Source organism: Myxocyprinus asiaticus, chromosome 16 (genome assembly GCF_019703515.2).
Source record: "Myxocyprinus asiaticus isolate MX2 ecotype Aquarium Trade chromosome 16, UBuf_Myxa_2, whole genome shotgun sequence".
In the NCBI taxonomy this organism is placed as follows: Eukaryota; Metazoa; Chordata; class Actinopteri; order Cypriniformes; family Catostomidae; genus Myxocyprinus; species Myxocyprinus asiaticus.
Genome location: NC_059359.1, coordinates 31541504 through 31557680, shown reverse-complemented (window position 1 = coordinate 31557680; position 16177 = coordinate 31541504). Strand labels below are relative to the sequence as shown.

Below are 16177 nucleotides of genomic sequence, written 5' to 3'. Positions count from 1 at the left end.
TTGAAATGTATTCCACTACAGATTACAGAATACATGCTGTAAAATGTAATTTGTAACGTATTCTATTATATTACTCAAAGTCAGTAATGTATTCTAAATACTTTGGATTACTTCTTCAGCACTGGTAGATTTTTTCACTTGTTTTGATGATAAAAACTCAGTAAGATAAAATACACATGTTAAAAATACATTCTCTGAGAAACCTAAATATCTTATGCAATGTTGTTTCTAAAACAAGAAAAATCAAATTGATCTTGTTTTAAGGATTTTTAGATATTTTTACAGGAAAACAATACAAAAATGATTATCAAGAATACGATTTTTCCCCTAATATCAAAGATCTTACCAGAAAAAAAGAAATTATGATCCAACGTGAATTTTCTTGAAAAAAAAATATATGATCGTGCCTGGTAACATGTGCAAGTATAATGTCTAGAAATAGCATTTTATCTTAGCGTAAAGCTGACAATTTACACAAGGTTTATTTCTATTTCTTCTGCTCCAAACTTACTTCAAACGTACTTCTCTGTCTGCTCGTATGAATGTAACACATCATAAGAAATTGTTTCACCGCTGTTCAAATGCACTTTGGATCGCATCATTTATATGTATACATTTTTCCATCTGAAAGGACTAAATATTAAATGAAACAAATGACAATAAAATGCAAAGTAATCTCTTCAGTAATTAAAATACTTTTTGAATGTAACTGTAGTGGAATACAGTTACTTATATTTTGTATTTTAAATATGTAATCCCATTACATGTATTCCGTTACTCCCCAACCCTGTATACATACATATACACTACCGATCAAAAGTTTTGAAACACTTACTCATTCTTTATTATAATTTTTTTTTCTTCACATTTTAGAATAATGGTAAAGTCATCAAAACTATGGAATAACATAAATGGAACTATGGGAATTATGTTGAGACTAAACAAAATCCAAAATAAATCAAAACTGTGTTATATTTTAGCATCTTCAAAGTAGTCACCCTTTGCCTAGAATTTGCAGTCATGTACTCTTGACATTTTCTCAACCAACTTCTTGAGGTATCACCCTGGGATGCTTTTTCAACAGTATTGAAGGAGTTCCCATCTATGTTGGGCACTTATTGACTGCTTTTCTTTATTATTTGTTCCAAGTCATCAATTTCAACTCATTTGAAACATTTAAGCATATGCCTTCAGATCAAAAGATTTTTAAGATCATGAGAAACATTTCAGTCAAGTGTTTCAAAACTTTTGACCGATAGTGTGTGTATATATATATATATATATGTATATATATATATATATACACACACGAAAGTTTTCAATTGAGTATAGCCTATCGCATTGCAAGATGCTGCTGTAACTGCTTAAAATGACATGTCATCTACCCATTTACTTTGCAATTATCCACTGGCTATTTTTGAGGATACAGATTAACCCAATGAATCCATTATCTACTGAAAGCACTTTTATTGTTTGTCATTGAACTGTCTAACACTGAAAGATACCTCAAACAACATTTAACGTAACACATCAGCATTGAATTAATAATGATATATGAAATTAAAGATGTTTAATAATACAACTTAAACAGATGTAATGCAGTCTGAGCACTGTACGTATATTTTAACCATTACTTGTAGAGTTGCCTTTCACAAATAAGTTCAAACTAGAGTTAAAAACATAATGTAACAGTTAAGTGCTGAGGTAAGATTCTGTCTTCATCCCTTTTGAACTCAAAGGAAGTAATAGTGAATTTAATGACCATGGCACAATACTTATATACAGGAGACAGGCACTCACTAATTTTTCACCTGAAGAGTTAGGCATAAAACTAAAAAGACATTAATCAGTCAGTCAAAAGCACAAAAAAATAAAAAGGGCTGACTAATGAGAACGCTTTAAGAAGCATTTTAGAGAGGAATGTTCTGTTTCTGTTGGACGAGATTTATTGCTTGTGTGCTTTATTCCGAAACCAAGTAATCTTGACCGTATAAGTGAAAGGTAGACTGTCTGTCTGCCTGCCTGTCAATTTTATGATTTTTAATATACTGTAGCTCAGTTTGGTGATGTTTCATTATATTCTGTTGGTAACATCTGCTTGTCAGCATGCTGTTTCTGGCTGCAAAGGGACAAAATTGAAAAGGCTTACAAGAAAGGATTTTGCTTAGGTGTTAATCCATAAAAAAATCTGTGGTGTCAGATATGTTCGACTATGTTCTTGCTGAAATACTGTGCGTTCTATAACACTTATTAACTTTCAGTGTAAATGTTGGCTTAGTGGCACTTTATAAGCATGAAGGCGTTTCCCTTGTTTGTCAGCAGGAGGCGCTGTTTCCTAGTCTATTTTTCACCTGAGTACTTCGCTGCTTCTGCCAAACTGTTTCTTATGCAGCACTCACAGTGACATATATATATTTTTTATATCCCCTGCTGGAAAGAAAGGTAGCTTAACCCAGCCTAATTCTGTTTGCTGGTATTAGCTGTTTTAAAATGGCTTAAAATGGTCTCACAGCCTGGCCAAGCTAGTGTTCAGATGGTTTAAACTGGACTGCCAGCTTGACCTGCTGTAAAGTGCCCAGAACCCCTTTAAACCAAGCCATCAGACCAACTTAGACCATCTTATGATGGTTTTTGCCCAGTTTTAGCTTCTTTTTGTTTCTCAGCAGGGAGAGCTGAAATTAATCAGCGGTTAAGCAATTTTGTGTGAATCCAAGAATTGCTGCAGCAAACAATTATAGCACAGTGCAGGGATGGAGACACATTCACAAGCTGGTGACAGAGTCTGTGCAACAGCAAAGTCTGCATGTATATCTATGTTGCTTATGTGTTTGTGTGTTGTTTCCTCTTAGCCTTCCCGGCGTACCGGAAGTACATTATGTGTCCCGTCAATATGAACAGGACGGAGATGATGACTAGGATGCCAAAGTGTTGTGGCTGAGGTGCAGAGATGACCATGAGGAAGTGCAGCAGGTCCATCAGGTAGTTCATTGAACTCTGGACTCCATTGACCACCCCGCGCTCTGATTCACATATCGTCTCCTGCAAGAGCTGTGTCACTGTCAGGTCAAAGGACCAGAGACCTGTAAAAAATTGGACAGGTGTCAGTGGGAGGATCTCTAACCTACTGTATGTGTTACTGCTTAAAATGTCACTACCCATTTACTGTGCAATTATCCATTGGCTATTTTTACGTGTACTATATGTGTTTCTGATTAGTATTTTATTTAAGGAATACTGAACCTAAAAAAAAATATTTTTATTTTTTTAAATCTGTCATTATTTACTTATCATTGTGTCGTTCCAAACCCATATTCTGTCATTTTTTTATATTTTATGGAACGAAATAGAAAACAAAATTCACAGAGCTCTTATCCATACCGCGATGGTAGTCCATACAGCTCAAGTGCTATATTCCACGTTTTCTGAAACCAACCGATAGCTTTGTGCAATGAACAGACCAAAATGTATGTAATTGTTCACTGATAAGCTTCCGCTTCGCTGCAGCTCTCAACTCCAAGATGACTTCCCACCTGTTCCATAGCTGACATACTTAATTTAGAGCTGCAGCAGAGGGGAAGATGAACAATGACTTCATTTTCAATCTGTTCATCACATACAGCAATTTTATATATGTGTGTTTAAAAGATTTAGAATAAACAGTAGCTCACTTGTTGTATGGACTAATATTATTATGCTTTTAGTCCTTTTTTGAGCTTGACAACCTGTGGTCACTTTGGACGTTGTATGGATTGTTTGTTGTATGGAAAAGAGTTGTTTGACAATTCTTTGAAAATTCTGTGTGTGTGTGTGTGTGTGTGTGTGTGTGTGTGTGTGTGTGTGTTTCACAGAAAAACAGCATAGTAAATAGTGAATGCTTGTGAGTGAATAATGACAGAATTTTCATTTTTCAGTGCACTATTCCTTTAAAAATCTTTTTATATTACTTTCGCTAACACTTCAAATAATAGCATTCATAATAAAAATATTGCATATAAATTAGGGCTGTCGATTTAACACAATTTAGTGCAAATAATCTGAAAAATAACGCGTTAAAAAATAAATAACACAATTAATCATTCCCCCGACCCATACATAAATTCCATAATAAGGAATGTTCCTACCATCAAAGCCATTCAAGCTTGATGTACCACCTTGATATTTTTGCGAATTTGTGGCAGAAGGTGGCAGTCAGCACTCCAAATGTACAGGCAACGCACCTTGTCAAAACAACAAGAGCAACAGGCAACAAATCCTTCCACGGATGATGCACTCGACAGCTGGACGGAGCACAACAAAATGCAGGATTCTCGAGACGTGTTTTTCAGCTACATTTAACTTGACACAGCATCCAAAAACATACTGTGCTTATGACTAGGGACTCAAAGAGCATCTGATAAATTAGGACATAGACCAACAATTAAAAATAGCGCAGATGGAATTAAGCCAGTATTAGGATTATATATTTAATGATATGGAAATAAAAAAACAATATGTTGCTTGTCTAAATGCTTTGCTTGACTGCTAACACAATTTATGTAAATATGATGTGATGTATTTTATTATGTATATATGATGTGATGTATCTGAATTATAATATTTATTATGTATTTATAATTATTTATATTGTTATATACTAAATGATCTTTATTTGGGGGATTGGGGGCCTTTCTCAGGAAATATTGATTGAGATTAATTGCGATTAATGTGATTAATTAATTGGCACATCATGCAATTCATTCGATTAAAATTTTTAATGGATTGAAAGCCCTAATATAAATGCAATCACAATAGTATTAATGCTAACAAAGTGTAACTCCGTAAGTACATTATAGCTAATGTGAAATCAAAACAGACCCTATTATTTTCATAATAAAAATTTGTTGGTCTTAATGTGCACAATTGATCAGTGTAAGCTATTCTAAAGAAAAAAGCTTGTGCCGAAGCCTTGGCCAGGCACGTTTCACAGTAGCTTTGATGTAGGTGATGCAATTTCGAGTCCAACTCACATCATTTCCCTATCCCATTCCCCAATCCTTCATTATTTTGTCTCCTCTACTTATGACTAAATTAGTAAAGTGCCTAAAAAGGGCCAAAATATAATTCTTCATTTTTATATATATAATCTTTCACAATCTTTTAATTGTAACAACTTTCTCTGGCTCCAAAATTTTTCTTTTCTGGTGATGAAGTCAAGGCAGCATACTGACCATTATTATTACATGGCTCAGATCAGGTATCATTTACAGCATTCTGCGGTCAAATATTTAATATATCCCAAAACTGCCTAATTGACCATTGTCCTAGGCATTGTTTCTAGCACAGCACTACATAGCTGTGCTAGTTTTATGTCTCATTTTATTCACATAATAAAAATAATTTCAACTCAGCAATATTTTGTGTCCATTTATTTATTTATTTGATAAGTAGCCATGTAAAAAGAAGGATAATGGCCAGTTTAGGCTACATTATCCCTTACATATCCTAGCCTAACAAGCTTCATCCTCTCATAATCCAATTAAATCCAGATGGATAAAATCTGAGTCTGGCTTTGCTTTGTTTCCCACTGAATATTCTGTTTTACTTAAAATTTACTTAGCATTTAACTTCTGTACTTCTGTAACTTCTGCCGTATTTCTATTGAAGAATAACTGAGCAATGCTTTTTTTTTCCTTACATAAATTATATCAATAATAATAAAAAAAAAGACTCCACATCCAATCTAGGTTCTGTATGTTCTATATATTTGTATATGTGGATATACTGTCTGTTCTCTAAATATTAAGTATTTTAATAATTATTCTATGTATCATAGCCATGTGTGCACGTAGCTACCAAAATTGATACAATGCACTGAAAGTGCTTAGTACAATTCACAAATACACACAGGGCATTTGATTTCTGTTTTAAATTTAGATTCTAAATTAATGCACAAATAAATGCCAAACTATTTGTATTTGCACCCTGCATTGAAAATAATATATTTCAAACAAGCGCTTGTCCACCATGTGTAAAAACTAATTTTCAATAACATTTCAGAGGTGTTAGTGACATGCAACTTTGTCCTTTGTACCATGCAAATGCACTTTCGCCCATGCTTCAGATGGCAAAAAAGTACTCGTCTTAGGTTAAGGCCACACCTTTTCATAATTAATAATGAGGAGGTACAAATCATACATATCTACTTCATACTGTATCTAGAGACATTCTCTTATTATTGCTTTCAAAGCTGAATTATAAAAAGTCCAATCCCTATTCTTAATTTTCAAAATAACAATTAGATTATAGATAAAAATAAAATAAGGTTAGATTATGTAACGGATTACAATTTAAATTGCGTATTTTGTAATCAGTACCCGATTACATTTCAGAAATTATCTACCCAGAACTGCTTACTTGTGTAATTACAATGTAACATACATGTAACAAGGTAAAAGTCTGACCGTCCTTAAAATGTAAGCAGCCTTCTACTCACCAACTCTAGCCGTAATGACTCCAAGGAACAGCAAGATAATGGAGACATAAGACTCAGGTTCGGTCACTGCTGGTGCATTTTCAAATAGCACAGTGTTATTGGTCCAGTGAATGGAGGAGCGGTCTGGCAGCAGAGGCTGGTTGCTGCCTCCACGCAGTGGGTATCCATGCCTCTGGTGACCTCTGGTCATCCCTCCCACATCCGACGCATTCCACATATTTAGCACGCTGAGGTCCATGGGGCTACCGGGGGCAAACACAGAGCACACACAAAGCAACAGGCAGCCGAGATGCAGACAGCTGGAAATGACCCCAGTGGTGACCAAGCCACATGCTTTCCGCAGCTTTGTAAAAAGGACAGTGCCCAAAAGCCCAGCTACAGCCGATACGCCCATTAGTATGCTGAGCAGCGAGCCGCTGATGCCCTGGGTGTAGGCGTAGCCAGTGGTGATGCAGTCAAAGCCCAGCACTGTCGTGTAGAGGAAGGCCAGACCCAGGCCGGCGAGGAAAACAGGCTGTCTGTAATATGACCTCCATCCCTCTCGGCAGGTGCTGAGGAGCCCGCACAGGCGGTGGAAGCACACTGGTATTTTGGTTATCTGTTGTAAATGCAAGCTGCTGGTGCTCTCTTCAGAGATGGCTGCAGTTGGACACACTGAGGTTATACCTGAATAAAAGAGGATGAATTATATATTTGGTCATCATACAGTGTTGTACAGTCAGAGATATCAGAAATAATAGTAACATATTTCAAGAGCTTACAAATTAAAGACCACATGAAATCATATTTTTCTGGAAGTTTTGTGTCTTTTAGTCCATGTCTGTTAGCTTTGAGGCCATTTATATGCTAGGGCAGGGGTTTTCAAACTTTTCGATGTCTAGGACCACCCAATATGATGATCCCCTTGTGAGGGACTGCCGTTCAAATATATATATATATATATATATAAAAATAAATGTATAAAAAAAATTACCCCAAAATACATATATTTTTTTATTAAGTTTATAGTGATTTTTTCCTTACAATCTTTTTTTCAACTGTTAATGTTTGTGTAGAAGCCTTAAAGGAATATTCCGGATTCAATACAAGTTAAGCTCAATTGACAGCATTTGTGGCATAATATTGTTTACCACAAAAAATAATTTGGACTTGTCCCTCCTTTTCTTTAAAGAGAGCAAAAATCTGGGTTCCAGTGAGGCACTTACAATGGAAGTGAATGGGGCCAATCCATAAACGTAAAAATAATCTCTGTTTAAAAAGTAAAGCAACATGACATAAACAGTATGCATATTAACATGATTTTTGTTTGATAAAAATCACTTACTAACCTTTTCTGTGTAAAGTTATTTCCAATTTTACAACTTTGTTGCCATGATGACGTAACGTCGAAAAACCTACAACATTAAAACGACCGTAAAAACTATTAATTTAACAACTTTACGGCTTGAAAAATACAAACATTTTAACAGATGAATTAATGTAATTGCTTTAATAAAATTATAAGCTTCACATTTTGCCTTTAAACCCTCCACAAATTGGCTCCATTCACTTCCATTGTAAGTGCCTCACTGTAACCTCGATTTTTGCTTTTTTAAAGAAAAGGAGGGACGAGTCGAAATAATTTTTGTGGTAATCAACATTACCCAACAAATGCTGTCATTTGAGCTTAACTTGTATTGAACCTGGATTATTCCTTTAAGAGAAACATTTTCAATTAAATTCAAATGTATTTTTATAGCGCTTTCACAATAAATATTATTCCAAAGGAGCTTTACTAAGATTATGGCCTTATTAATACCCAGTGAGCAAGCTAAAGGTGACTGCTAAAGGTTCAATAAATATTTTTACCACAAACCTAGTAATAGTGATAAAATAATCATAATTAATCTCATGATTTTCAACCAGTCTTTAGAAAGCAGAATGAAACAGTAACAATGTCAAATTCAGTGATGTCAAACTTTTTTTCTTACATTTTACACTTTTCTTTTTTTTTTCTTTTCCTCAGACCCCCTTGCAGCCCCAGGACCCCAGTTTGAAAACCCCTGTGCTAGGGTACTCCTCAAAGCCAACAAAACTAACTTTTAGTAGATGTACAGAGTAAAATGTATTGTCTTTCTCTTCTGGAAAAATGGACCAAAAATTTTGATGACTCATTCTGATCTTGTTGATTGTATGAGCTCATTCTCAGCGGTGTAAATAAAAACATTTTGTATAACAAAATGCTTTTATAAAATTATTTAAGGATGAGCCCTTCAATATGTCCTGTTTCAATAGGAAATACATCAACAGAGGAAAGAAATTGAGTTTTTTCAAACCATTTCATGGGGTCTATAATATCTATCAATTATACATTTATTCTCCGGTATATTAGTTGTTAGACTTTTGATCATGTAAAACCATTAGCAGTCTTTGTGATCAACCTAATAACAGTTTATGCTCAAGAATCACTTTACCTTGGGAGCATTTTCTTTCTCTTTTCTTCTCTAAATAGCTTTGATGTTCCATTGCTGGTGGTTTGACAGACAGCTCTGGTACAATACGGTAGACCCTGGAAAGGAAGATGAACTCTACAATGAGGGATACCAGATTCCATCCCAAGATGAAGCCACAGCCAACCACATTAGAGGCCAGGGTCATTACCTGACCCACCACCAGTGGAGCCAGGATATTAGTCACCTGATCGATCCGTCTCATTGTTGCATTCATTCCTGCATTAGGAGGGGATTAAAACTCACATTTTTAGGATGATCTTGTAAAATTCAAAGGAACATGCATGTATTTTTTTCTCCCAATTTGGAATGCCCAATTCCCACTACTTAGTAGGTCCTCATGGTGGTGCGGTTACTCATCTCAATATGGGTGGTGGAGGACAGGTCTCAGTTGCCTCTGCTTCTGAGACAGTCAATACGCACATCTTATCACGTGGCTCGCTGTGCATGACAACGCGGAGACTCACAGCATGTGGAGGCTCATGCTACTCTCCGCAATCCACGCACAACTTACCACGTGCCCCATTGAGAGCGAGAACCCCTAATCATGACCACGAGGAGGTTACCCCATGTGACTCTACCCTCCCTAGTAACCAGGCCAATTTGGTTGCTTAGGAGACCTGGCTGGAGTCATTCAGCACGCCCTGGATTCGAACTCGCGACTCCAGGGTTGGTAGTCAGTGTCAATACTCGCTGAGCTACCCAGGCCCTCTCATGCATGTATTTATAAGTATTTATACTGTATTTGTTGCAGTAGGCTGTTAAAGGTGAAGTGCGTCATTTTTCCAATGTTGAAATGCCTCCTCATATCTCAATTTAATATGCAGAGACAAATTAAGCCATTCATAAAATCAGCCATTAATAGGTAAATTTCCCAGAAAAGTGCAAATACTGTGGCTTTGTAACATAATCAAAACATTGCTCTGTTTGTTTGTGCATCCCAACCAGCCTGACACAGTATGTAACTCAACCAATGGCACGAGTTTGGAGGGGAACTACCCGACCAATGGCAGTAGGAGAGAGTGTTCAGGAAACACATTTTATATTTGCCATTCCGTTTCATGACGCAAGGGGTGCAGACATTACATTGTTCACCTTTTAAAACTAACTTCTAGCATTGTCTATTAGGCAAAATAACGTCTTGCCCTTGGCTAGATCATCCTCAGTTGTCCATGATGACCCTTTAACCTTAAACAGAAATAACGATCATACCTGCAAGGTGACCACGGTTGTAGCCTGTGATTACAACTATCCAGTCCCTCTGAATGGCAATGGTGAGAGCTGTGCTGGCAAGGTTTGCCACATCTGCCAGGACGATCACCACCGTATAACAAACCACCTTGTGTGAGTTGTGTGATGCAACAGGTTACTATGTATGCTATGTCATAACAGCAGGGATGCTTATTTTCAGCAGTGACTAGTCAGAGAGACAGCAAACACACAGCTGCAGTCTTTAAAGTATTAAAGGAATAATTCACCCAAAAATGAAAAATCAGTCATCATTTACTCATTCTCATATTGTTCAAAACCCATATGACTTTCTTTCTTCCATGGACACAAAAGAAGAATGTTAGCCTAAATCACCATTTACTTTCATTGTATGGTATAAAAATATGCAATGAAAGTGAATGGTGACTAAGAATAACATTATGCTGAACATATTTGTTTGAGCTCCACAGAAGAAAGAAAGTCACACAGGTTCGGAACAACATGATGGTAAGTTAAGAATAAGATAATTTTCTGTTTTGGGTGAACTATCTCTTTAAGATCAAATGCAACATCACATGTTTAAATCTTTTAGGTATAGTTCAAGGGACTTGTTTGAGGGACTTACAGTTAACCACCCATCCCAAATTTCCTCAACCCACTTTTTGTAGGTGAACACCAACATGAGCACAATGCTGCAGATGGTCACTGAGATATTCTGAATGAACAGGGATGCATGGGCCACTGTAGTGAGAAATAGAGAGGAGATTATGATACTTTACTTGAAAAAATACCAGTTGAATATTCATTTATTACACTTACTACATTACAAAATGTTGTTACATGTTTGTTTATATGCATAATTTGAACAATTTGCAAGTATTTACATTGATTTTACATTAATATGTATAATAAACGCTAAAACGGTACTGTCTATTTAAGAGTACCGGCAGTTCCATGAGCAAGTGTTTACATAATATTAATATTAATATTAATAACGAGAGAGAAGTTGCATGATTGTCTTTACCTCATATGTGCAGTGTGTTTAGAATGAATGTTTCTTTTTACTTTTTAATCAACAACTGACTGTGAATAACAGAAAGGATATTAAAAGATATATTATGAAACAGGGGCGTTGCCAGTAGTGTATTGTTCCAAGCTCCAGATCTTCTTTGAAGATTCACACACGTTGCACTTCACAAATAAAATATGTTTTATGACTTTGTCCTTGTTGCCCAGTAGTCTGTCTGTATATAATGAAACGCAGTTGGCGCTGACCGTGGTAGATTAGTGCTTGCACATTCATTCAAGTTCACAGCAGAAATGACTGTAAGCTGGGTTTTAAAGCCTTCAAATTTATAGCCAGATGTTGAACAATACTGGTGCCTCCCTAACCGCACTCTTCTGCTTTACTCTGTCATTTTGTAGTGTAAGTAGTGCGAGTAGTATGTTAACACTGAAAATGCATAAAAGTACTAAAAGTGCTAAAGTCCTTCTTTGCCACTACACAACTCAATCACTGGCTTCGCCACTTTACCACTACACAATCACTATCAAGTGAAATCTGAATATTTACAGATACTATGTATACAGATTCTATGTAGCCCAAGATGGAGCACTTGTATTACAATAAATGGGAGAAATTGGAACAGCCAAAATGGCGGATGTAGAAAAGGAAGTCCTGCCTTACAGGTAAAAGAACCAATAACCTTTTAGATACAGACATCTCCTATCAGTCACATCAAGAACGTGCATGCACATTAGCTGGACCATCCTAAAAAATAGTGCGATCTGAGCTGAAGAAGCACAATTTATGATACCATTGTTGTCATATTTTACTGCTGATTTAAAAACATTTCTTTGATCGTAATCTTGACCAAACGTTTTGGAGATTTTAGTCTTCAAGTACATAGGATCTGTACTTTTATTCCACTTGTATCCATCGAAAATGGCTGGTCGGGAGTTTTTTCAAGATGGCCGCCAAGTGGATGGACTTTCTTTGAAAGGGACTTTGATATTTACTAGCCAGTGGCTAATAGCAGACATTTTTTAATCACATAGACAGAGCAAAATTTGGTCGCATATGCACTCGCAATGTAGAGGGGCACTTCCAGGCACTTTTAATTTTTTTTAATTTTTGTTATTTTATTTTTATTTTTTTATTCTCAATAATACTTTAGATTAGATTTTTAGATTTTAATCAAAATTAGCATTAATTAAAGTCAATACAACAAATACTGCCATTATGTAAATAATACATATATTAACTTGGAGGCAAAATATCCTTAATTGTCAAGAAAATTATGTCACAATGCAAAAAAAAAACAAAAAACAAAAAAAAAAAAAATCTAATAGTTCTAAAATTGAGGTAATTTATTATTTCTGTCAAGAACGGATATGTTTCGAACATGACAGTTTTCCTGCAATACACCCATGTCGTACAGAGTTTCAGTTATTTCAGTGAAATCATAGAAAAGGATCATTTGTGGCTAACCCAGTGATTTTTCCATAAAGCAAAATATGTACATGGTAATAAGCCATTCACCTTTGTTTCTTGGATTGCGGTCAACCCAATCTCCAATCAAAGCTCCCAGTAAGAGCACCGATCCAGCCACCACAAGTCCAAAGATGGCAGTCAACAGCAGGTTATGCCCATAGAGCTCAATCAGAAATACAGAAATGGCGAAATGCCACATGCGATCACCCTGGCACATTAAGAGAGAGACTCTACTAAGGATATCATACTTCAGATATCATATTTCACATCTTTTGTATGGTCTTCCAATCATCATGAAAAACATCACAGCATGGCAGATATGAAAGGGTTCCTTACCCACATAGATAGTGCTCCGCTCACATAGATGGGCAACTTGGGGCCCTTGAGGTAGATGAGGGCTGATCCTAAGAGACAAAGGGTCTCAGAATATTTATTTATTGTATGCACTTTTATTATAGAATAATACACAATTTCATGCCAGGCAGCAAGAAAATGCAAGGTGTGCAGACTTGTTTTAAGCATCTTCTAAAAAGCAGATGAACAATGTTTTTTATGCTTCTGTATTTATCACAGTGGAACAATTCCAATTTAAAGGGATAGTGTGACGAGGAGGAGTGTGGGGCCAGGCCGTGACTGTGCACACCCGGCCCCCAATCGGGCTAATCAGCCGAGGAGAGGGATAAGTGCAGTAGGATACGGCAGTTCGAGAGAGAGAGAGAGCCACACGCAGCTGCCATGTGTGCATTTGTGTTTTATGTCTTTTTATTTCTGTTGACTGTTCAGCCGGGTTCTCGCCTCCTCCTTTCCCATTTTTACATTGGTTACATTGGTGCTGAAACCCGGGAAAGGAGGAGGCGGGAAATGGCTGAACAGTCAAAATAATATTTAATGAAACTAAAAGACACAAAACACAAACGGCAGCTGCGTGTGGCCCTCTCTCTCTCTAACTGCCGCATCCTGCTGCACTTATCCCTCTCATCGGCTGATTAGCCCGATTGGGGGACGGGTGTGCACAGTCACGGCCCGGCCCTGCCCTCCTCCTCGTCACAGATAGTTTACCCAAAAATGATAATTCTACCATCATTTACGACATGCCCTCATGTCGTTCCAAACTCTGTTGGATTTGAGAGCTGCAGCAAAGGGAAAGATTTTTCAGTGAATAACGACTTCAGTTTCAGTCTGTTCCTCACACAAAGCAATATGGCTTCAGAAGACATGGAATTTAGCACACAAGTTCTATATACTTTCATGATACTTTTGTGGTGCTGTTTTTGTCCTTTTTGGAGCTTGACAGCCTCTGATCACTGTATGCTTTTGTTGTATGGAAAACAGCGGCTTGGAAATTCTTCAATATTTCTCCTTTTGTGTTTCACAGAAGAAAGAATGTCATACAAGTTGGAATGACAAAAAGGTGAGCATATGATGACCGAATTTCTTTTTTGGGTGAATTATCCCTTTAAGCTTATTTTGTCAAGTAACTTGATTTAGTTTAATGGAAATGCTACCATATAGAAAGTAGTTCTATGGCAATTGATTGTCCAAACCCAGGTGCACACTGTATGATTTATATGGACCTTGAAGAATGCTGCTTGTCAGACTGTAAAATATAATCCCAGTGAGATTTTTAATATGGCACACTGGTCCTAGTCATCATGATTGACAACGTTGACTGGGTGTTTAGTGTCTTCTGGTCATAGTCGTCACACTGCTTGGCTGTGACGCTAAATTTCTGACACTGCGAGAACTTCACCATAGGCTAACGTTACACTAAGTGATCAAAGACTGCCAGTTTTGCCCTATAACAAGATAAATATTTTACGATCCCTGATATTTGTCTCAGAGAGCAAAATCATATAGTGTGAACTCCACTTAAGGTGAATGGTTTGGAGAAGCTCTTTCAGATCTCCTCCTCCTTTGGGTATAAAAACCCCTATACTTCCCTCTATACTCAAAGTGCTTTGAATAGTTACAGTAGATGCAGGTGAAGAAACGTACTTGGTATGCTCCAGGCTTTCATCGCAGGTGAATCTCTGTTATTATCATTGTTACACTCTACAACACCACCACCACACTGGGTCCCCTCTGTTCTAAGAGACATCCTGCATGAAGAGCATGACTGTATCTTAATGAAGTGAGTCGATACATGATTATACAAAATCTCAAACCCCCTTTTTTTACGTTCTCTGTTTAAAGAAGGTTTCTATTATTGCCATAGTTGTCATGGAGGCCTACTGTGTACACCTGCATTAAAAAAAAAGTTGTTTGCAACTAAAAAAAAACAAAAAAAAACAAAACAAAAAACACACACAATATGATGATCTATGCAAGTAAATGAAATTATTAATCAAGTAAGGGATAATGTAGTCAATCGGTCATTATCGCAAATTAAACCCTGACAGAGTGATCAGGACCCTGACTTGAAGTGGAGAGGTTTTGTATCACCCTGAAGGACCAATAATGACTGACTAATTGTATAGTATTTCAATGTAGATGCCAAATTAAAAATGAATGGACATGAAATATTGATTTAAGTTCAAATTTATGTGAATGCGATAGAGTGATATGAGAAGCATACATAGCACAGCTGTGTAGGAAATCTGCTGCCTGGGAGAATGGTTATTTACTGTATATAATTTAGTGGTGAATGCCATTATTGACTGAAATTTATCAGAATCTGTAAATATATACAGTATATTTAGAGTGAATATTTAAAAAAATGTATACTGTATATAAATAGTTTGCATAATCCCTGGCCAGGAATTTTGTAATCCAGCATTTTTATTTTATTGTTATTTTATTTAATAAATATAATTTACAAAAAAAATTAGTCAAAATAGGATGCAGTGATTATATTCACATACACAGAAAACCTGAGAAAACCACACGACAACTTAAAATCAGCAAATTGTAGAAGACAGACAGTAAGAAAAGCACCTGATATTTGACACCTTGAGGTCCTCCTTGCTATGAGAGCTTGCTGTGTCTCAAGAATGTGCTGTCCTTTGCCATGTGTCCCAGGTAAGGATGATTCTATGCAGGCCTGAACACCAGCAGTTGTACTGTGAAGAGGTTGATAACATCACAGTGCATGAGGGCACCATTGTATGAAACTGCCAGAAAAGCAGAACGAGTCACAGGCTGACAAAGGCAGCCAGCATATTCCACAGCACGTGACAACAAGGGGGGACAATGTGGCAGTTAACCCCCCCACATCACAAAAAATGACCACCCTGTCACCCAAATGACACACACACACACACACACACACACACACACACAGACACACACACGCACACGCACACACACACACACACTCGCAAACTTGTTATTATATCATTGTGTGGACTCTCCATAGACTCCCATGCATTTTATGGATTTTATACAGATCTAACGATAATTTCTATCCCCTAACCCTACCCCTAAACCTAACCCTCACAGAAACCTTTTTGCATTTTTAAATTTTCAAAAAAACATCGTTTAGTATGTTTAATGAACCATTCCCCTCATGGGGAA

General features: G+C 36.7%; 1 protein-coding gene across 1 annotated transcript; it reads right to left on the bottom strand.

The window, feature by feature from the left end:
• Positions 1 to 1463: 1463 nt before the first annotated feature.
• LOC127454346 (solute carrier family 40 member 1-like) lies at positions 1464 to 14987 on the bottom strand. The gene is made up of 8 exons (XM_051721479.1): positions 14660 to 14987; positions 13001 to 13068; positions 12713 to 12872; positions 10796 to 10911; positions 10174 to 10300; positions 8926 to 9180; positions 6473 to 7138; positions 1464 to 3080 (listed from the first exon to the last, which is right to left on the bottom strand). Exons 1-8 carry the CDS (start codon positions 14760 to 14762, stop codon positions 2821 to 2823), a joined length of 1755 nt encoding a protein of 584 aa, XP_051577439.1. The 5' UTR covers positions 14763 to 14987; the 3' UTR covers positions 1464 to 2820.
• Positions 14988 to 16177: the final 1190 nt, after the last annotated feature.